Raw genomic sequence first — 24,233 nt, 5'->3', positions numbered from 1 at the left:
ATTATAAGAGCAATTAGTTAAAAGTTGTCGTAATTAGATATGATATATATAGGATAGTGGTCTATTTGAATGGGCGCCAAACCCAAGAGACGCAGGTTCGATTCCTGCTGGCTGTCGTATTAAAAAAAAAAGATTTTTTCTATTGGTTATATACTTTCTCAGAAGTGTTTTCAATATTATGTATATATTCATAAAATAATAATTAATAATTACAAGATAAACATAACTTTTTATATATCGTATTTTTAAATTTTCTGTTGAATCATATAAACTTGACAATTCTACGTATTAATAAATACTTTTTTTTGAACTTGATATAAATACTGAATAAATATAGAATACTGAAATGTCATTTTGACATTTCATATTGATTTCCATATTAACGCACGTATATACTAATAATTTAGTTGCTAGGACCCCCTTAGCAACCAATAATAACGTTTTACTTTTTATGAATTTTTTCCAAATAACTTTCCATACAAAACAGAATTAACTGAAAATTAATTCAATTCTGCTTAAAGATAGCTAACAGTATTAAAAGAATGGATTGTCGTCGTGTTCTGATATATTCTAAAAGTTTCAAATGTCTAACTAGTCGGGAAGTTAAAAATTTTAAATCGTCCAATACAAATTTTGGACAAACAAGAAAAAATTTGTACTGGACTTACAAGAATACGAGCTAATAAAAACGTGGTAAAAATAAGATATTTTTCTAAATAATGTAGGTATGTTAATGATACGTAGTTTTCAAATAACTATAATTGAATATTGAAATGTAAAATCAAACATAGTTTTTCTAGTGATCTAAAGAAATCCGTAGAAATTATGTGCGACCTTTTTTCATAAACCTTGAGATACTTCACGTGGGTAAATAATATATGGTCATGCCATGTCTGAAAACGGGTATTATTATGATAAACCTAAAGAAAGAACACTAAATCATCTCAAAACCTACATAATAAACAAAATCCTGAATCCTACCTTTATAACTCAAAAAAGAGCCAGGCTCAAGAAAACGACGTTATTTTTTGTTGGCCAACATAGAGATAGCTTTTTGTAAATAATAATAAGATGATGTGATATTTCTTTTCTAACCCCATCAGCACAATTAATGCATAAGTAGGTATATAAAAAGTTTTATACTTTATGCATAATATATCAGAGTATGTACATATGTCAAAAAATACATTAGAGCGTCAATCTGAGGCGAAAGATCTTGGGATAATTTTTGTCTCTTCGTTCGCATATAATATGTGAATAAGCTTCTAGGATTCATCATGCGACAAGCCAAACCATTCAAGAATCCAAATGTCATACGTACAAACTACGTCTTGTTAGTGCGTCGTATTCTTGAAAATGGGTCGATTATCTGTTGTCCTTATGAGGTTTCCTACAAGCTTATTTTTGAGAGCGTCAAAAATATAAATAAATGAATTTGATTAATTAAATAGAAATGTGAAAGCTAGTGAGGACTAGGATAGACCAAAACTTTGAAGCCACCATTGGTTTACGACCTAATGACAGTCCGGCCATAAAACACAATAAATACAAAGCCCGCCTAAATTGTTCAAATATTAAAAATGTTGAATGTGAGTTTTGTATAGGTATGTGGCAATCTTTAATTCATCTAGTGATACAGGCGTTACTATTGAAAATAACACATTCTTTACTCCGTATTTCAATTTAACTCACTCTTCTCCACACTCGAGAATAAAAACATGTTACGCTTGGCAGGAACATAAAAATATCACACGAACTCAGTCAAATACTGACAGCCCACGGAGCAGTGCGAGCCTATCTAAAAATATTTAAATTGAGGAATTATGACTGTTGTCCATGTGACGGTTACACATCTCAAACTGTGTGACATGTTATCAACGACTGCCCTATACTAGAAAAGGAGCGATGGACTCTCAGAACTCGGCATTACCATGAAATTTACCTCCAAAAACCTTTCGAAATACTAAACAACAAAACAACACAAGAACACTACACAAAATATTTATTTCTGGCCATAAATGGAGGAACATAATTAACTGCACACCTATCTAACTAACCTTCCCAACCACCTTTTACGAAAAAGCAAGGGCATGGTTATATATATAATTAAAAAAAACATGTTACAGCTCACACATAGAGTACACTTCCTATTGTTTTTTGTGATCTATGATTTTGAGAATCGCAGAATAATATATCGTCACTGTTCTGGCAGAAGACACTAATTCGAAAAAATGACATATTATTAAGTTAGTACCAACTCCCGTTACACCGTACAAGTTCCTGTCTGGAAACCTTCTTAATATAATATAAGCAGTCTTTATTTTAAAGTCAGCCTTTCTACGATTACTTAATAAACTCACATGATAGACCACTATTTCAAACATTTTAACAACTTCAAAATCAAATTACTCAAAACTAGTATTATCCAGTTAGTGTGTTCTGCCAGAACAGAGACGATATTATATTATGCACGTATAATTTAATTATTAATTGTTTTTCAGTGCGTAATGCAAATGATAGAACCGCCATTTTCTTTTTGTTTTGTTTATCTGTTATCGACCGTGCGTAGTTTACAGGCTTCATTTTATGGAAAATATAAAATTATTCATAACATATACTTTCGAATACCTACGTACGTAATTTCTAAATTAAAATGTTGAATATATTTACCAAGACTTAATACAAAATTCTTGCTTTGATCTTTGGTCGTGATGGCATCTACGTACCTACGTTTGGGGTAAGTTTGTCTCAAATATTTCCCACGGGGCCTGCTCTAAGATAGGAACGCATCCTTTATGTATAAGGCAAGGGTAGGGAAGGAAAGTCACTTTGTGTTGTTTTACCGCAGCCTCCTCATGTATGAAACTTAAGGAATTTGGTGACATCGCTGACGTCTGTATACCCGGCCGGTCGGTGACACGTTAAGTACGGTTTTATTATTAAAAATTGCCGCCCATTTCACGTACCTACTCATTTGTTTCACAGGGTGAAATTTAATTAAGGTGAGGTTTATGCGTAATTTATTATGAAGGTACGGAAATACGCATAATAAAACACAATCGATTATACCGTAGTAATGCCTGCGCAATACAAAATATGTTTCATGTAAGTAAGGGTGTTTGAGTATATAACAGAAGTAAAGTTGTCTTATTAATTTTATTTATGGTAGTATTTATTATTCTCTTTCGACCATGTCCGATCCTACTAAAATCATATGGGTCTCCACAGAGTAGAAGTGTGTATTAATAGATTTTGTTTTTATGAGAAATGGATGTCAGCCACTTGCTCAACCTATTAGGTCCATACTCTGACTCATACATAAATTTACAAACAATATGTGTTCTTGCCAGACCCAGGATTCACACCTGGGACCCACGACGCTATAGGCCGACGTTTAAGCCACGCGGCCATCGTGAAAAATAATATACACTGATTCAACATATCATCAATCGGCCGGGTCGATCAACTGATGCATGTAGGCCTCCCCCAGTTAGTCCAGCAGTTGTCCACTCGCCGAGTATATCCAGTCCATTATCATTTCATCTACTTAGTTTTTTTGCGTGATTCCTTATTCATTGACTACTTTTGTAGTCTTTCGGCGTTATGTACAACATGCACCTTTCCGTGCCACGTTGCGCTACTCGCATTTTTTAAATTTCGTTTACATTAGAAGTATATGTGCCACATGCATACTTGGGCACTTTAAGCTTAAGACACAATGGTAGGTCATTTTTGAAGATACTATTCAGGTGCCTAAATTTATTCCATGCCAATTTAGTTCTGCGCGTAATCTTGTCACCGTCGATTGACGTCTGTTGTCCAAGGTGGATGTAATTGTTGATTCGTTCGATATGATTGTCATTGACGAGAATCGCTTTTGGTTCAGTAATATAGTTTACCATTATTTTTGTCTTACATACATCTTTAAACCAATTCTGCGGTTTTTTTTTTCAATCTCCCGCATCCTGGTATTGAGGTAATTTGGGTCATTCGCAGGTTATACACGGATTATATTATTTAAAAAAAACATTATTAATTTTTGTGGGTAGGTACTTATGTACTTTTTCAACATTTATATAATTTAAAGACAGATTTTATCTTACAATATTATTACATTGGTCTATCATCTTCTAACCTGATAATTTAGTAAGACGGAACTGGTCTTGTGACATCTCTGATGAAAAAATAAAGCTCAGGTAAATAATTATTTTTATTTTTTTATTATTCAGAAGTAAACCTCTAACTTACCAAAAAATCTTCATTTTCAAACAGGGGGAAAATTATCATAGGGATAAAAGGTATATAGGCAGATGAAAGAGACGTATCATCATGATTAAATTTGCAGGCTTCAAAAGCTCAGTAGCTACTCTCAATAAAATATACTATTATTAAAACCTATTTTTAAAATTTACTATCCATAAATTTGTATATCAGAAGTTACCATCGCGTTTAGACGTTACAAAATGCAGAAATCATGGAAATGGCACGCATCATTTAAAAAATTCGTGGTTGAAAAACGTGCAATATTAACCGTTAGCAAAAAGCAGGAATAATACTAAAAGTATCTAATAAATTGATTTTCTGGGAGCCCCAATATATTACCTCTATTCTATACTTAACTCCAAATTCAATAAAATATGTGATAAATATGATATGTCGTATTCAGACAGTTACTTATTCCGGGAAGTTAACTGTCAGGCTTGATATTTTTTTATTAACACAGCCAACCATGACCTCGTTAACAGCGAGCTGTCAAAAATGTAGCTAAATAGTACTGCAAAATATTTTATTTTAAAGTGCAGTGCCGTGTATTAACAATTATTGTAGATAACCGCTTTGTTTATTGAATTTTCTCGGGTAATATCCGTGTTATTTTGGAATAATAAAAATATCAGAAACACGTTACCGTGTTAACTATTTAGAATAATTCTTTAAACATAAATCTGGCCTTGTTTTTTCAACTTATTTGGAACATTTAAACAATAAGACCCTCAACAATACATATTATAATATGTATATTAGGCATACACTATAGTATTATAAGTAATACATTATATTCAAAGATGCTTCCTACACGTTTTGGTATAAGTATTGTTATATATTATAACACATTGTTTTGTTACTATCAACATTGTTATATAAAACAATGTTTACACATTTTCGTCTGAAAGGGTCTAAGTATTTCAGGCTGTACTATAACACCTAGTAAACTCGGCTACAGCGAACAATTTTCTTGGGTTGATTTTTAAGATAAACAGTGAATTTTAAAGTATGCAAATACCTGCGAGCTCCTAAAGCCTTTTATATTTTATTCATACCGCCATTTCAATATCGAACACTGAGCGTATGTAAAACTTTACACGCCTTAAATGTAAAACATTATGTCTTATCAGTCGTAGAACATAGTGATGTATCAAGTTCGTATCTGCTATTAAAATAATACTATATTGGTTTATATAATATATATATAATGTACGTCATATTACCATCGAATTGCTTTGTATAACATACCTACATCATTTTTAAAACACTTCTGAGAAAATAAATAACCAAAACTTTTTTGAAAAAATACGACATCTAGCAGGAATCAAACCTGCGTCTCTCGGGTTTCGCGCCTATTTTAACTAATCCTATCTAATTGCGACCAATTTTTACTAATGGCTGTTACAATACTCTCTGAAGCGTTTTCCAAATTAAGTTACTATTGGCGATCGGCTTTTGTATTTTAAATAAAATTAGGTGTTACTTTAATTACTAACCGACATCACAGACCACTCCAAGATTTTTTTACTGTAACTTACTTGAACTTGCTAATAATTTAATTAACTATTTTTTATTCAACGAATAATTTAAAAGATTTTAGAATGTAACATTCTTTTTATTGAACATATAGGTATTATTTTGAAAATATTTTTATTGGTTATATATTTTATCAGAAATGTTTCAAAATCATTTACGTTCAATAAAAAGAATGTTATATTCACCTTGTGAATTATTCGTTAAATAAAAAAAATCGGTATAAGTATGTACACGCGTTAGAAGTTATACTTCTTTGGCGTAACAAAACAATAACAAAACAAAACTTGTGATAAACTAGATTCTTTGACTAGCTTTTAATTATCTTGTTAAATTACACACTCAAGAAAAATGACCGCTTATTGTAACGTCGTTGGTTTATATCTATACACTTTAACTAATATAACTAAATTATATAATGGTTTCTCGTTGTTTTTATTTTTAAAGTACCAACTGTCACTCTGACGTTTAATAGTTTGTTTACGTAAGGAATTGCGAATGGCCAAAAATAATAAATTCGCTGCCTAGGCAACGGAACAACTCTAAACTATAATATTATACTGTATAATCGTCACGATTGCAGTATTATACTGTGGCGTAAAGGTAGTGCTTTCGGCTGATAACCGAACAATCGGTGGTTCGAATCCAATAGAGTGTCTTTTTTTCGTGAGAAAAAATAAATTAATTATGTATTACATGTCACACGCCAAAAATACACTCTGATCTGATTTTCCAAACGCGCCAAAAAAAGTATAACTTCAAAAATTGTTTTCTTTGTATAAAAACTGTAATGTATTTAGTTTTTTACTATTCCATTCGAGTCAAATGACTCAGACGACTTTGACTCAAATGGAATAGTACAAAACTTAAATCCATTAGAATTTAAATTCAAATTCCATCAAGTACCTTCGGTCGATAGTATTAATATTCTTTCTATAAGTTTTATTAAAAGCTCAATATATATATATAATATTCAAATAATTATTTACGATAAGTATGGGATCATGTTTCTACTTCAATGAATAATCAGTATTGGACACCAGAACTAAGTATTTAGTATTTACTCAGAATAATCTATTGTCGATTTACAAATCCTTAGTAAATTCAACCGTCGATTGAATTCGATACAACACTGGAACAAGAGTGTTTGTGTAATCCTCTGTCATCCAAATAAGCCGGTTTCATTGTCACTCCGCAGGAAATTCTCATGAATTGTGTACACATATATCGTACTTCTACGTATATATCTTTTAAATACATTTATAATATATCAAGCAGTACATTTTGTCATAAACAATATATCAGATATTATTAAATGACAGATCGTATATTAGATCGAGAAGTAACCACAATCAGCTCCTAGAATATTGGTAATATGATATTATTAATGTGGTAACATGATCAAACAGACAGCTTCAGACATATTATTACACAAAGCGACATGTACAGTCTAATGGAGCTTGTAATTAAAGGAAATATTTGGAAGCACAACCTGTAAGGAAGTACCTCGTATCTGTAAATACTTAAGAAAGCGGTTCGACTATAATAATAATATTTCATTGGTTCGGACAAGAGGACAGGTATCGCCCAGATGATTTTCAATCTTTATTTTAGTGGCACGCGTAGAAGATAAAGTAGCAAAATTTCCACTTTGCATTTTTAAATACAACTTTCAATAGCACTGTTTAAATATTTTTTTCATAATAATAGTGAAACAAAGTTATGTGTTGACTACAATTTTATATCGGTCATGTTGACAACTATTTCACATTATAATAACTGCAAAACTTATTTTTATCTCCGCTTAGCTTAGATATTCTTCTTTGACCATGTCTGGCTCTTAGTTTGAGCATATTATATACACACCATACGGTACATCCGAAAAATCCTGTTGCTTGCAATGTCTTTTTGCGCCATTCCAGGTCATGTCAGCATCCAGTAGTTTGGCCATATACACTTTATAGTTAGTATTTAGCGGCCTTCCAGGACTTCGGAATCCAGTTGGATTAAAGAACAGGCAATCTTATTGGAAGTTCTCTTCTGGTATCCGTAGCACATGGCCTAGCCAAGTACAACGTCGCCTCTTCACTCTCAACGTGATGAGAGGCTGCTTGGTGCGTTCTCTTATCTCCTTGATATCCGGTTGGTTTAAAACAGGCAAGCCAGGTTGAATTTCTCTTCAGGCGTCCGCAGCACGTACCTAGCACCTCGCTTCTTCACTCTCAGCGTAATGAGAGAGTGGTCAGCTCTCGTATCTCCTCATTACACCTGCAGTCATACCACCACCCCACACCCAGTATCCGTCGCAAACAACATTTATTTTTGAAACTCAGTATACGGTAGCCCTGAGCTTTATTTAGGCATTAATAATCTTTATTTTTTGTATGTGATGCGTTTATATTATAAATGTAAATAATACTATTGTCTAAATATGTATAACCAACAAAATACCACAGTTCACACTATGAAAACAACGTATCTACCTGTCAAACAATCATTTTTTAATAGGCCAAAATAAAATATCTTAATATGCTAGATTCCACGGCAGTAATTTATTCAACCAATTTCATGATTTGATTTTATATTAATTTTATATATTCCATGATTCAATTACAATATAAATGACTTCGATATTATTGGAAAATTTATTATCAAAAGCAAATTATTGGGAAAAATTATTATTTATTCACCCAGTTAAAAAAAAGTTCAATTATTAGACAACAAAATTATAGATCCTTCCTTACTCAAGTGTATCTACTTAGAATAAATGGAATATAAACCGTATCTCAAAATAGATTGGTTTACGTATATATATATAATAGACCTCAGGTTTCCTTACGTTAAATTATATTCGTATTAACCTTGATTGAAGATATTATTCAATAAGTATAGTTATCTAATACTGGAATAATTATAGCCTTAAGCCTATAACATTAGAGCGAGAGGTTTAAAAGAATACTATTTTATGTAATAAAAATCCTTTATGCAGTCATCAAATGTTTAAAATAAATATAAAGGATAATAAGGCTTCAAAATTATATAAATAAATTATCTACAACGTTTAAGGTATGTGCAGGATCATGCTTTGAAAATAGAACAAAAGCTCCATTTTGACCTACGCTGAGCATGTCCCCCCTTAAGGGAGTTCTGAGAATAAGTTCACTTAATCAGTTACATAACTAAAAATGGTTTGAATATCTTGAGCTTTTGATTGACGTTAAAAATATTTTGATCTATAGAATATCGGTTACAGATGTTATCAATACATAATTATGTAATTTGATAATTTTTAAATAGACTATTTTTAGATAGTTACTGAAAACTGTTTTTATAATAATATTCTATCTGTCATATTTAGAATTAAACTATTTTATCAGTGCAGATACAATTTTTCAATACTCACAGAATTGGATGGAAATAGTTTTTCCACGTGATACATATATCGATGTATCTCAAAGTCAAAATGGCATACGTGGCATTTTGAAGGAAATTAGTTATTTATTGGGTGAAATTGTTTAGAATGTCATTTTCTGTACCTATCGCATAAGTGCGTAAGAAAAAAATTTTCCATGACGTGGTTATAACTATTTTTTAGTTGGGTACTTATTGGAAAAATATATGAGAATAACAATAAAATTACTTTTTGAATTGCTCTTCTGTATTATTGCAAATGACTACATACACCCGTTTGTATTGGCAAACAAGATTATGCACAATATTCATAAAAATACCTATCTGATATTTTAAGTAAAAGGTTCGAGTATTGAATAATAGTTATATTATACGTGCAATAAAAATTATATCTTGCACATTTTTATTGGGTATACGATCGTAGTACTTATCCATACATTTTTTTTACAACGAGCAACCCAATTGAACTTGTATTTATTAATAATAATATTTACAAATCGGGGCAAAACTGATAATTATACTGATATATACAAATTGAAAAAGCCTCAGGTCTTCAGTAATAGGTTCCACATATATGTTTGTAGTAATAATACCACTCAGCATTAAATGGGTGACACACTTTAATATTATGTATGTTTTGTTGTCAAAACAAAACACTAGAGCGATAACAATGGTCAGCATTTCCTCCATCATAACTACATCAGTAGGGTATGTTATGATTTGTTAATTGCGACAATATCTCTTGTAATATATGTACTGAATTTGTATACATTGTAAGAACAATGTATGAATCCTCACTCATTCATCGAGTCCATCACGAGACCCACTACTATTATCACGAGTCCTTCACTCGACATAGTAAACCGTCATTCCATGCGAACCAAGTCGCTCTGTTCATTAATATAATCAATCTCTTGATCATATAAGTACACCACGATTAAATTCACACGCTGTCATCATTATTAAAGTATTACTGTATTCTGGTATTGATAAATAAACTCTCCTCCAAACATCCATGCAACAACGACCTTCTATCTCCTCCACCTTTATCTACCGATAAATGTTTAATAATATATTTTTAGCGTATACACAGTGGCCGAAATTTGATAGATGCTGGTTTCTGCCCTACTCGCTACTTTTTTTTTCTTATACGCATATTTATCGGGTGTTTAATTATGTATAATATGTTTAATATGTTAAGTATAATATGTTTATTATGTTTATAATATTATAATTATAATGTGTTTGAATTATCCAATCGAATGGTCAAAAAATACTATATTAGATGTACCTACTAAGTTTTTTTTAATACATTATCAATTCTTAATATTGTTTGAGCTGTTTAAAGAACTTTGCCCTTAATATACTTCCAGCAAAGAACCCTTAAAAACTTTGAACAATTAATCTAAATTTTAAATATTATATCACATGAAAATAAATGACAATACTTACATAGGTATTTCAAATTTTAAAGTGTATACAGTGGCGCAGGTGTATTAAAATGGACTACATGGATCGTAAGAGGGGTGAAATAAAAAAAGGAGTTCCATGTTTCATTACAGTGACATATTGTGTAATCCTAAAAAACGGAAATGAAAAATAATATGATTTAAAATAAAATTATGCTTAAAATTTCAAACGAAACTACAATAATTTATTTACTAGCACAAAGTATCTTCAATATCAACATCATTTCCAGATTGTATAAAACATATTGCCAGTCCAAATTCAAATTGACTAGATAAGGGACGTTTTACCACTGAACGTTATTCAAGTGTGTCTATTTCCTTTTCCGACAGATGGTCCCAGGGGCTTCTCTTCCACCAGGCGGTTGTGGACTGCGCAAGGGCCGCCATCTTGCTACCGTTAGGAATCTCAATTTTCAAATGCCAGCCGGTCAACAAATGCTCACTCGTGGAGACGGCTTTCCTGCTATTGGTCAGTATAATTCAGTACTATTAAATCATTCAATAATCTTACGATCCAAGATTCACTGCTCTATAATCACTGGTAAGTTTTGTATGAACAGTGATAATGGATGTAATAATTTTTTTTTGTAGGCATTTAATTAAAGTGAAAGTCGAACATCTACTTATATTATACCTAAGTTATAAAATAACTCTCAATAATCATGTCCACATTACATACTTACACTTCAGTACTAATGGTAGAATAATTATTCATTGCGAGATTATGACGCACAAGTTTCCTGTTTATTTTTTTCCTAATTCGTGTTCTTGACTGTCATAAACCGCTATTTACTGAACAAAGATATTCAATGTTCAAGTTTTCAATGTTTACAACTTGAATTCTAAATCCGGATTATTTCTAATATTGTATTAATACAATATACCTACTTACTTCAGTAATCCTATTCAATATTCTCTGCCCGATTTTGAAACGTGGTAGATATTATTTATACACTAAAGCCAATCAACAAATAACTATAATAATTGGAATTTTGGCAATTTTAAAGAATACAAACACTACACAATCGAAGATAGAATAATCTACCATTTCCCATACATTTTGGTAATAAAAATACATTTTAAAGTTTTGGTTTGTTTTGATTTTTCGTCAAGTAATAACGGTTACTTAGGACAGTGAGTATTCAATTCAGGAGTAAAGAAATATAATTATGCAATAAAATGTTACAGCCATTTTTATTAAAAAAAAAATGTTTAAAGTATCTTTGAATTGACTAACACTGTACAAAAAATATTTTTGTAATCATCTTCTCAAAGTAGCTACCAAAAATATTGAAATGTATCTTGAAACTTTATCTGTAATTTTTACTAGATGAGGGATTTAACTTGCACTTATGGTTTCAGAGATGGGCACTGTATAATTTGAATGTAAAATTGACACAGATTGTTATTTAACACAACCGATTATATTATAAATGGCTAGCATGTATTTGGTACTCTTAAAAAGTAAGTCCTATATACTATAGTATAGTAATTTACGTATTCAAGTGAAAAGGTTAATTAGATAGGTAGCTACTTTACTCTTTGTATTAATTAACCTAGCCGTCAACTTTGAAAAAAAAAACAAATTTAACATTTTCCGAACGCTGTATTTGAATTTGCACCTACGGTTTAAGAACCAATTTATCAATTACACTGCCGCGAGAAGAATAATTATTTACTTTTACTTTACATAAGTTACTATACAAATTTCATTTTCGTATCACCTACTGTATTAAAGGGTTTATCTAAATTCACAATTAACCTGGCAACAGTTAATACATAATATATTGGTTTAATAAACTATTTCTTTTATTCAATGAATAAGATACACGATTTGAGAATATAACATTCTATCTTAAATTAAAGACATTCTATATATTGAATATACATGATTTGAAAACATCTCATGCATATTCATACTAGAAAAAAATCATTTTTTAGAAGAAAAACAAATACGACACCCCACGGGTCAGTAACAATGCATTTCGATAACCATTTCATGTAACAACTATTAGTTTAAATCGTCATAATTTAATAAGATGCCCGTAGCTCAACTGGAAAAGCATACTGACGCGTAGTATTTTTTTTCTTCTATAAAACGATTGTTTTTAGTGTGTATATGCAGAGATGTTTTCAAATTATGTATTATTTTAATTAGAGTAATAATAAACAATCATATAAACAGTACATATATATTTAAATTCTTAGAATGAGTAAGGTAAAATATATTATATGCAATAGATTATGTAGCATTATCATTTTACCAAAATTTTACTTGGCCCGTTTTCCAACTGATAAAGAATAATCCTCAATTGTTGGCTTTGATAAAGCTTTGAACTTTTTCGCAGAATTTCTGATTAAAATGTCTCATTCTTATGAAAGTAATAATTGTTATTTACAACGTGTATACACCTATGTAATTGTTCTAATGTTTGTTTATTCTAAAGAGTTTTGCATGATTTATATGTTGTCTTGTAAAGCAATATTATTTTCTCTTAAAATGTTATACGAAGGAAGATAAAATTGTTATTTGAGTCTTGTGTACAATTCATAACAAAGATTTATTATTTAAATTACCTAAACAATTAATTATTCTACTGTATATTAGTTTGTTCCTAATATTTTTAAAAGCTAAGCTGCGACAATTACCGAGGCATTACGCTACTCAGTGTTCCGGGAAAGATTTTGGAAAACATCATTTTGATGAGAATAAGGGACCCAATAATGCACGTCCTCAGGAAAAACCAAGCCGGGTTTCTACCTGGTCGAGCGTATGCAGACCAAATCCACAACCTTCGATGTCTTCTCCAGCAGAGCCATGAGTTGAACAGTCCGATGGCTTGCTGCTTTGTGGATTGTGAGAAGGCTTTCGACAGTCCACACCGCCCCTCCCTCTGGATGATACTGGGAGCATACGGGATCCCTCCCAAGATCACTGCCATAATCAAAAGCCTGCACGAGAATAGCGAATGCTGTGTCAGAATTTGAGATACTGTCACGGAATGGTTCGGGGTCACGACCGGAGTCAGACAGGGTTGTGCCCTTGCACCGTTTCTCTTTATCATTCTCTTTGACTTTATACTACGGAAGTCAATACCACCCGACCGAGGCATACCTGTTACCCCCACGGTGAAGCTATGCGACCTGGAATACGCCGATGATGCTGTCCTATTCGACAACTCAATCGAGGGCATTCAAGAGACAATCGACAGGTTGCATAACAACTCCTCTTGCGTTGGTTTGAAAATCAACGCGAAGAAAACCAACGTCTTGTGCAATAGTACCTGTCCTGATCCAGATTTCCCTCTGATTAGCGATGGACAAAACATTAAGAGCGTCGACAGCTTCAAGTACCTGGGGGTACACATCACGGGAGATGGCATTTTGCAGAAAGAGCTCGCTATCCGAATGGGAATGGCTGGAGCAACTTTCAACTCGATGCGAAATGTCTGGGACTCACGATTGTACTCGGTCAAAACCAAATGTCGCCTATTCGACGCTTGCATTCTGACGGTGCTGCTTTACGGTAGCGAATCATGGCACCTTACGAAGGCTCAGAGCAACCGTATACTGAACTTCGAAAACAGATGTTTGCGACGAATACTGGGTGTGCGGTGGTATGACTTTAGGAGCAACGAGGAGATAAGAGAACGTACCAAGCAGCTTCTCATCACGCTGAAAGTGAAGAGGCGACGTTGGACCTGGCTCGGCCACGTGCTGCGAATGCCAGAAGAGAACTTTAACCTGGCTTGCCTGTTCTTCAAGCCGACCGGATCCCGGCGTCCTGGAAGGCCGCTAAATACAATCTACAGAGTGTATACGGCGGAGCTACGGGATACTGGTTTGACCTGGAACGAAGCAAGAAGACTGGCGAGCGACAGGGATTCTTGGAGGCACCGCGTGGTGTCCATATGCTCCAGTTAAGGGGCGGATATGGGCAAAGAAGAAGAAGAAGAATTTTTAAAAGTAATATTTGAATGATCACATAAAATATAGAACAACTTTACTCAAGAAATATAACAAAGAAAAATGGTCGATTACCTACCCAGTAAATACTAAACCACAAGAAATATAATTAATTCTAACTTATATAATAATTAATACAATATAGTAGTTAAAACTTTATTACCTACCTATCAAGTCAAGGATCACAATAAAAATATTATAAAGTGTTGTACAAAAAAACCATATCCCTAATAACACAAACAATCAAACATTAATAATAGATAAATAATAATCAACAAATACTACATTCAAGAGGTGTAAAATCGTCAATACTGGGAAACAATGGCAACGTATTGGGAATTTAATGGAGTTACTAATTTTCCCAGTATTGATCAAATTCAAATTCCATCAAGTACATTCGGTCGATAGTATTAACAAAATAATCTATTTGTGTTTGAAATATAATACAAACATTTGTTATGTCTAGTTAAATACAAATCTTAGAGTGGACCATAAGTAGCCTCAACTAGACTCCTCAATTCAGCAGTTCTTCTTCCTTCTTCAGTTGTGACAACAGCGCTAACACTGTCATTTACGTCTTCTCTCTTCGCGCACAGTGGTTTTCATCTGGTCCACAAACCATGATTTGTCATGGTTTGCCTATAGCAATCGTTGGGTTTTTATATACTTGACAATGTTGGGCTTACCATAAATCTTATATACCTCATGATTGTGTCTTTCTTAACTTCTTTATCTCATTTTTTAATTACCACCTTTAAAATGCACGTTAATTACATCGATCGGCCGCCTGGTCATTACGCGCCAGGTGCATCTTCAGCGTCCAAAGTATTAATCAAAAAAATATAAACAAAGTATTAAAAATTAATCGATTATCATAAGATACTCACCCAATTTGACTGCACGTGCAAGAATTGACTTATCCTTTAAAATATAATAAATATTATAGATCACTTCTATCACAGACTATTTAAATCTGACTGACTTAAAAACATGCATACATAAATCCAACTATGCTATTTATTATCAATAGTAACACTTATTAATAATTATTAAATATATTATTGTTCTCAGGTGACAGTATCGACAGTAAACATGTTAACTACAGTACTAAATGACAGTCCAGTTTTTCCGGAGGGAGAGGATGACCAGGCTGATCTTACGGGACCATTGCTTATGGACAGTCCTCAGGTAACTATAATTTATCATAACTAACATATTGTCTCAAGATCATGACATATCACATACTGTTCATTTTATCCATCAAATAAGATTTAATCAAGATATATTCAATCAATAAAATGTCAATATTATTGTATCACACAAATTAGAAAACAGACATATTCAAATATTCAAACATAAACAAATTCCTTTCACGACTGGCGTTAGGGTGTATAGTTTTATACTTTTATATAAATTTGTAATTTTCAAAATTTTATAAACTTTCAAATTTTGCAAATATCAATAACTTAAATACAATATTACAAAAATTTCATAGCGTGAATAATAGACTTAAAAATTAATAGTTTGGAAATCTTAAAAATATTTGAAAATATGAACGATGAGTGAAAATCATCTCGGCTACAACGCGTTGAATCTGTCGGTGTGATTTTATTGTCTTTCACAAAACATATGTAACTTAATGTAGGTACTACGTTAAAGTTCCCACTACCACCCGTCACATATGCACGGCCGCTTTCCATGACGCTTTAAACGTGTCTGAAAGAAGTGATTTTAAGTGCTCATTCCGTCCCGAGACGGAGCCGCACGGTACTGATGCTGCAACCATGCACCGTAGAGCTTAAAGAAGAAAGTTAAGAAAGAAAATGTTTGTTTTTTGGACTGGCTTTGCTGTCCGCTGACGTTAAGCGCTTTGTGTAACCGCATACTGAGTGTCACGAATTGAAATGGATGAGTCTACAGAAGAGTCGGGACTATCCCGCTCCCCATACGACGCTGCGAATTTCTCAAATGCCGCAAAGTTGGCCTCGGTTGCTACGAGATCTCCATGACCAATTGGGCCCGTGTGAGAACGGACCCTGGCAAACAGCTCCGCTCGTTCGAATTCCATAAGCGGGCAATCCCAGAGGATGTGTTCAACATCTTGGTGGTCAGTACTGCCGCATATAGCATCAGTGGGACATTTTTTCTAAAAAAAACTTATCTGCTTGTCGCGTGTAACGAATTTCACTCGTCATGAGGCGCAGGTACAAATTACAAAATGTCGCATTGGCGCATGTCCTGACATGGCCTAGCATGTGCGCACGAAAGGGAGTTGCAACATTGAACCGGGTTTTTGACTTATGACAGTATCCCAGTCGAGAGTTCATTATGCAACCGGGATACAATTTATTTATAACATTTTCTCGTACTCCTCTACTCAGTAGTTACTGTAACTTGGAAATTTTATCAGATGTCCCTTTCTCAGAGCATATCGTCACTGTTCTGGCAGAAGACACTAATTCGAAAAAATGACATATTGAGTTAGTTATACCAAAATGTTCCTTATTTCAAACTTTACCGTCTGGAAACCTTCTTAATAAATAAACAGTCTTTATTTTAAAGTCATCCTTTTTACGATCACTTAATAAACTCACATGATAGACAATTTCAAACATCTTAACAACTTCAAAGTCAAATTACTCAAAACTAGTATTCTTCAGTTAGTTGTGTTCTGCCAGAACAGAGACGATATATTTAACTTTTTTTTTAATCAACGCATCGAATTGACAATAATTTTATATATGGTGAATGAATACCAAATGATAGAAAAATAGTATAAAAAATATTTAAATATCACCAATGTATCTTATATTTATTCGAAAAAATATATAAAGATAAATTTTGTGAGGAAAGCACATCTGAATAAATATTCCAAAACGAAAATATCATCATGTATGCCATATAATTGAACTGGGACTTATACCCTTAGGCATTTCTGATTACAAAGTGCAAGACTCAAAGATTCTACATACACAATATTTCCAGCTATACACAATGGTACAACATACAACTCAGCGAATATGTTATGAAATAATATTATTCAGAAACGTCTTTATGAGGTTTAATAAAATAATGTAGCCAAACCATCATTCCTAAGTTTCTGATTTCAAAGTTATTTATTTTACATATTATAATGAATATGACAAATTATAAATTCAAAGGTTCACGACATGACATAAAGTAAGTGTTAACAATGCTCAACCATTCTCCTACACACGCTTACGTAATTAAGTTTTGGATTAATGTAAAAATATTATAGAAAGTACGTTCGAAAATTTTTTGAGTATGTATACGTTCGTTATCATTTACCACTCCACTCACTTGAAAAAAAATCATTCATAATCCGCAGTTGAAAGGTTTGAGTACCTTTGTTTTATTATCATTAAATACAATCAGTTTATTGTATGACAACTATTTGGAAATTCTAATTTTCTGGTGTCTTGACAATGCTATACGTTTACCTGTCTGCCATTGAATCATTTTTAAACTGTGCAATCTTTGTTAAATCAAAAAATAGTATTTTTTAGTTCTTTAAGAGTAATCTCAGTTATATAGTATTATAACAATACAGGTATAAAGTACTTACGTTGGACTTGAGGAATAATAATTATTCTGCTTGCAATCAGTGTCAACTGTCGTTGACAAAAACATGCTAGACGGGGTACGAAAACAAGCTATTTGGCAGACAAAAACGCTAAAATTTGTGAAAATAAAATTGAAAGTAAATTTGCTTTAAATTTTAATGATCATTGGTATATCATTTATAAAAAACGTAAACAACAATGGCTCTAAGATTGAGCCCTGAGGGACACCAGAAAATCTATTAAATGTATGTGACTGATAAACGCTATACGATACGTATTGTTGACGATTCCTCAAATAGCACCCGAATAACTCCAGAAAATGATCAGACAATCCAATTAGTTGGAGTTTTTCCAACAGGATGTCGTGATCGACGCTTCTGAGAAGTCACTGTAGGAAAAGTCAACTTGATGGTCTCTATCTAGTGCTGACGACACATAATCTACAAATACCATCAGATTAGTTTCCGATGATCGGCCTACTCTAAAACCATGCTGCTCATTCATTATAAATATTTTATATATTTTATTATATTTGGAGAAATCATGTTATGCATGATCATCTCAAAAACTTTTACGGGTGCCGAAAGAACAGCTACCGGCCTGTAGTATGTCAATACCTTTCATTTCGAATATCGAAAAAAAGTTCAGAATTCTAAAAATGTTTATATATGGAAAAACCACACATTTTAACAGAAATATATTTAAAAATTGACAACAAATGCCTATATTGTATCAACGGCGTTCAAGTTCCATTTCATGCCATTCCAATAATCGTCAAACTGATATAGGTACTGCAACTAAGTACACAATAAATTATATGATACCATTTCACTATGCTCAAATTGTTTCAATTGTTAAATTATGTTGTTTTATTTCTAACTCTACTAAAATAGGTACCGACCTACCTGCATTAAGTGTGTATCTGATAGTCAGAAATTGTATGCGCATGAAAATAAATAAACTAAATATCTTGCGTATTTTCAGCATATTTAAAGCCGTTGAAGGCATCAAAAATGCTAGTAAAAACGCCATAAGCCAGATAAACTAGATGCCTATCGAAACTATATATATATATATATATATATATATATATATATATATATATATATGCTAGATCTGGCAAAAAAACGCTTAGCGCTTGGCCACAGTGACGGGCGGGCAACGGCGCGGCGGCGTCTTGCAAAACTCAAACGTATGACCGTGTGTATTATGCCCATTGATATATTACTGGATGAGTCATATGCTTCTTAAAATGACGCCCGATTTTCAGTGACTCGGCCAATGTTAAAACTTACTGTTTTAATATCAGCGGACTTAACTCGATATAATCTCACTTAATATTTGTCTCGAAAACGACCTGGTAATAATTATGAGTAAGCCCAATCTAGCTTGTATCTTACTCTAACTAATAGTCAGCGCATGACGACTTGCTCTGTCCGCTCAGACATGAATTTTTGGTAGCTTGCAAGCTTTGGGTTGCAGACACCCTTAGGGTCACTATTCCAAGAACGCAAATTTAGTTTTACAGCCAGGGCAATACGGGTGAAATTCGGGAATCCATGTTAATGGTCTTAACGCATTATACCTACAAGGAAATATTATATGACGATATTCGTAATATCTTCTTTTGTGGTACATTTATAAATGACACTTGTATGGGAACTCCTCATCTAGTAGTATATCAATGATTATGCCCCAAAAAAGACACTGTCTATGAACATTTCACACAGAGTTATACGTTTGAGTTGCGCAAGATGCCGCCGCGCCGCTCCCGCGCGGCCACTACGTTCTTGCACTATGGCAACGCTGCTTGCAATACGTTTCTTATCATGATTTTATATATATATATATATATTATAAGTTATAATAAAATAAAATACCTTATGAAAAAAACATTACCACCTATTCTTCAACCCTTTTACAGTAGGGCAGGTATAAGAATGTATCTTCACAGTTATCTATATAAAATTGAAACTTTCTCTCAAAGTGAGAAAACGTTAGCAATAAAATCAAATCTCTCTGCTTTGACCTAGGGTAAAACTTTGATTGCCCAATGTCAACATTCCGGTGAAATATTCAACTGGCAGGTGTTTGAGAGGCTCAAATAAACTTAGTCAAACTTAGATCACAGAAACAGAGTGATGGGATTTTCTGAAAGCAATGTTCGGAATGTTTTATGTTTAAGTTGGTACACAGTAATTTAATTTAGGCTATTTATAAGCAGCTTACTCAAAAATAATTTGCGATTTGTACATTGTATGAAAATTAATTTGATTAAACGCCACTTGAGAACCATGGTTAATATTATATCATCATCACCCGGGGTCAATACATTGCTGGATGAAGGCCTCCCCAAGCTTCTTCCAACTCTCTAGGTCCTGTGTCGTTCGCTGCCACGTATTTCCACCGAACTTTATCAGTTCGTCTATCCAGCGGCTTTTAGTGCGACCCTGTGACCGTTTCGTGGCCCTTGGGTACCATTGGCATTTGTTCAGCGGCCGTCTTTTCGGCGAAGCAATGTGCCCCGCCCATCTCCATTTCAGCGGTTTGGCAACGTCTATTACATCGCGTACTCCTGTCTGCTTCCTAACCCATTCGTTTTTCTTACGGTCCTTTCGCGTGATGCCCAACATACACCTCTCCATGCCTCGCTGTGCGACTCTTAGCCTTTGGACATCTCTCGTGTTGAGGGTCCACGTCTCGCAGCCATACGTGAGCACGGGCAGCACACATTGGTTGAACACCCTACGCTTAAGACATAATGGTAGGTCATTCTTGAAGATACTATTCAGACGTATATATTATATATATGTCATTATCTTGCCAGAGTCTACTCACTACTGGATAAAGGCCTGACATTAATCCTTATTGTTCGATTACGTACATAAATATTGGTATGCAACAATGGAAACGCCAGTTCAATTAATAATAATGGTAGAGATGAGCGATTTAAATCAATTATTTATGAAATCTATATTTAGCCTTGGTTCAATTGAATTTTGAATTGACTTCTACTTACACATGTATAATGATAATACAATCAATCTTATATAAAAGAAATTGAATTCAGTATAAAAGATAAGAATTATTATTACCTACTTAACTATATAATGTATTTTGATATTTTCCACAGTTTTCTACAGTATATCGTCACTGTTCTGGCAGAAGACACTAATTCGAAAAAAATACATATTGAGTTAGTTATACCAAAATGTTCCTTATTTCAAACTTTACCGTCTGGAAACCTTCTTAATAAATAAACAGTCTTTATTTTAAAGTTATCCTTTTTACGATTACTTAATAAACTCACATGATAGACCATTTCAAACATTTTAACAACTTCAAAGTCAAATTACTCAAAACTAGTATTCTCCAGTTAGTCTGTTCTGCCAGAACAGAGACGATATACTGTCACCACTTTGTATATTATGTGCATAGATGAGTCCTATAAAGTTGATTAAGGTAAACAAGTCCCTACCTGATTTTTTTACTTTAAGTCACTGGTCAGTATTTCCCCTTGTAACAATTGGATGTTAACAAATTGTAATATCCCGCGTAGTTTCTGTTGTATTGTAAGGCAGGAGAGATACACTATCCTCCATTACTAATCTTTCACAATAAAATAAGTATTGTAATTACAGATGTAGTAACTAAAAGTGAAATAATACATTTTCATAGTAAATAATCTCCTCTTTAGCCTCTATCGAATGTAAATAAATTATGTGTTTTCATTTCATCGCTTATTACCTTTTCGAAAATATCTCATCTTTCAAGCTTTTTGTCATCCATTTTGAAAGTAATTTTACTAGGTTACAACCTAAAATGATTTTTTTTCAATTACTCTAATCAATCTATTTATTATATTATAACATTAATACTATCGATCGAAAGTACTTGATGGACTTTAAATTTAAATTCTAATGGATTTAAGTTTTGTACTATTCCATTTGAGTCGTTTTTTGCGACCCGGGTTTTGACTTTCGGCATCTTTAGGTACTATGTGCACTCACCAAAAGGCAAATACACCTGGCAAAGAATACATTTAACTTTGACTTATATAACAAATTAATACAATAAAGTAGATAAAATCTTTATCACCTACCTATTAAGTCAAGGATCACAATAAAAAATATAACAAACAAATCATGAATAGTTTGTAAAAAAAACCCCTACCTTATCACTAATAATCACTAAATTAGTAAATTATCACTAATAAGTTAGTGTTAACTGTATTGTTTTTGTTGTATTTTTTCCCTTTTGGTGAGTGCACATAGTGCCTGAAGATGCCCTAAGGCAAAACCAGGGTCACAAAAAACGATTCAAACGGAATAGTACAAAACTTAAATCCATTAGATGTATTTATTGCTTAAATCGAATCTATCTTTTTTTCAAGAATCGAGCATTTTCTTATATATAATAATTATTATAAAAATAACTCCAGTGTTTATTTGGTCCATATCTTATTTAGTATAAAGCCAAATCATAGTTTACAAAGTCACGCAGATTCTTAATATTTTAATCTATAAAAATTAAATTTCATAAGTTAAATGTAGCAACAGTAAATACAAACATTAGTTATCCATTTGCTATTCTAAAATGTTTTAGTCTAATACTGGAACGTAGGCGCATAGTAATTAATTATTACACTAGGTAAAATTTGTGTGAAAACTAATTATCACTTTGTAAACAAACATAAACCAAACAATAACAGCAATGCTTATGAATTCATAATATTGTGTTAATCTCGCATTTCGGTATTATCTCCTGACTTAAAATGTTAAATTTAATGCATTCTCACGTGCAGGTAACTTTAATAAGTCGATTAGTGTTAACTAATGATTAAATAATTTCGTTGTTTTACGAAACATAGTTTAACTAAGCCACGGGTGGGAAACCTTTTCATATTGGAAAATCGCATTATGTTAACTGTAATAGAATAACGCTGTATTTAAATTCGCTTCAAATGTTCATTAAAAATACTAGGTACCAACGTTATAATATTTTAAATTATTGTGTATTTAAGCTTTATATTATTCCATTTGAGTCATTTTTTGCGACCCCGATTTCACCTTTCGGTATCTTTAGGCACTATGCGCTCTCAACAATGATAAATACAAACTGACACTGTCAGAAAATGACTCAAATTGAATAGTACAAAACTTAATTCCATTAGAATTTAAATTAAAATTTCATCAAGTACTCTCAGTTGATAGTATTCATATTATAATAATGTGATGTAATTGGATATATAAAATAAATTTCCGGTGATTTATATTTCGTGACTATTTACTTTAATACAGGTAACAATAATTTATTAAACATACACATTTTAAAAACACTTCAAAGACATATATAAATACTAGAAAAAACTTTTTGAAAAAACGCCCAGCGGGACTCGAACCCGTGCGGGTCTAGGACGATTTGGCACCGCGAACTGGCCTCCGCCGATTGGCCTCCGGTAATTGGCCGCCGGTACAATCGGACGCCGGCCCAATTGGACGCCGACCCAATTCGACGCCGACCCAACTGGCCTCCGGGAGATTGGACGCCGCACAGTTGAATTAAATGCGCAAAGGAATAGACGTACGTTACGATTTGTTGGAGTAAATAAGCAAGTCAGTTTAATATGCTTCTATCTTCTCAGTAGTCGTACCTTATACATTTCGCGCTTGACACATTTTTAATATAGATTGAGAAAAATTATTATGCCTGATGATGTTTATTAAAAGAAAATAATTCTTCCCTCGCTAAAACTTAAAGATGTGCATAATCAATTAATTTATTGTCTATACATAGGTACTTATTTATATTTACAACAAATATTTAAAATAATGTTAGATGTTAGAATAAAAATTACATTATATTTCAGCGTTTTATCGACTTAATATTATAATAAAGCTTAAACATATATATTATTATGCATACATGCGTATTTTAAGATAGTATGAAATTACAAACAAAATATTAAGTAAGTTATCTGCTAAGTATAAATGTTTTAGTAGTTTGA

At 32.6% G+C, this 24,233-nt stretch overlaps 1 protein-coding gene across 1 annotated transcript in view; it reads left to right on the top strand.

The window, feature by feature from the left end:
* The window catches only part of LOC147068451 (uncharacterized), a 343,294-nt gene that overhangs the window by 194,239 nt on the left and 124,822 nt on the right, over positions 1-24,233 (top strand). Inside the window, exons 4-5 of the mRNA XM_085952989.1 lie at positions 11,007-11,145; positions 15,714-15,830. Of these exons, the coding sequence (XP_085809115.1) occupies positions 11,007-11,145; positions 15,714-15,830 (256 nt within the window). The remainder of the gene's footprint in view (positions 1-11,006; positions 11,146-15,713; positions 15,831-24,233) is intronic.

Source organism: Rhyacophila brunnea, unplaced genomic scaffold (assembly GCF_057557595.1).
Source record: "Rhyacophila brunnea isolate RB1 unplaced genomic scaffold, BYU_Rbru_1.0 scaffold_3, whole genome shotgun sequence".
In the NCBI taxonomy this organism is placed as follows: Eukaryota; Metazoa; Arthropoda; class Insecta; order Trichoptera; family Rhyacophilidae; genus Rhyacophila; species Rhyacophila brunnea.
The sequence above is the reverse complement of the archived record's forward strand: the minus strand, read 5'-3'. Positions and strand labels throughout refer to the sequence as shown.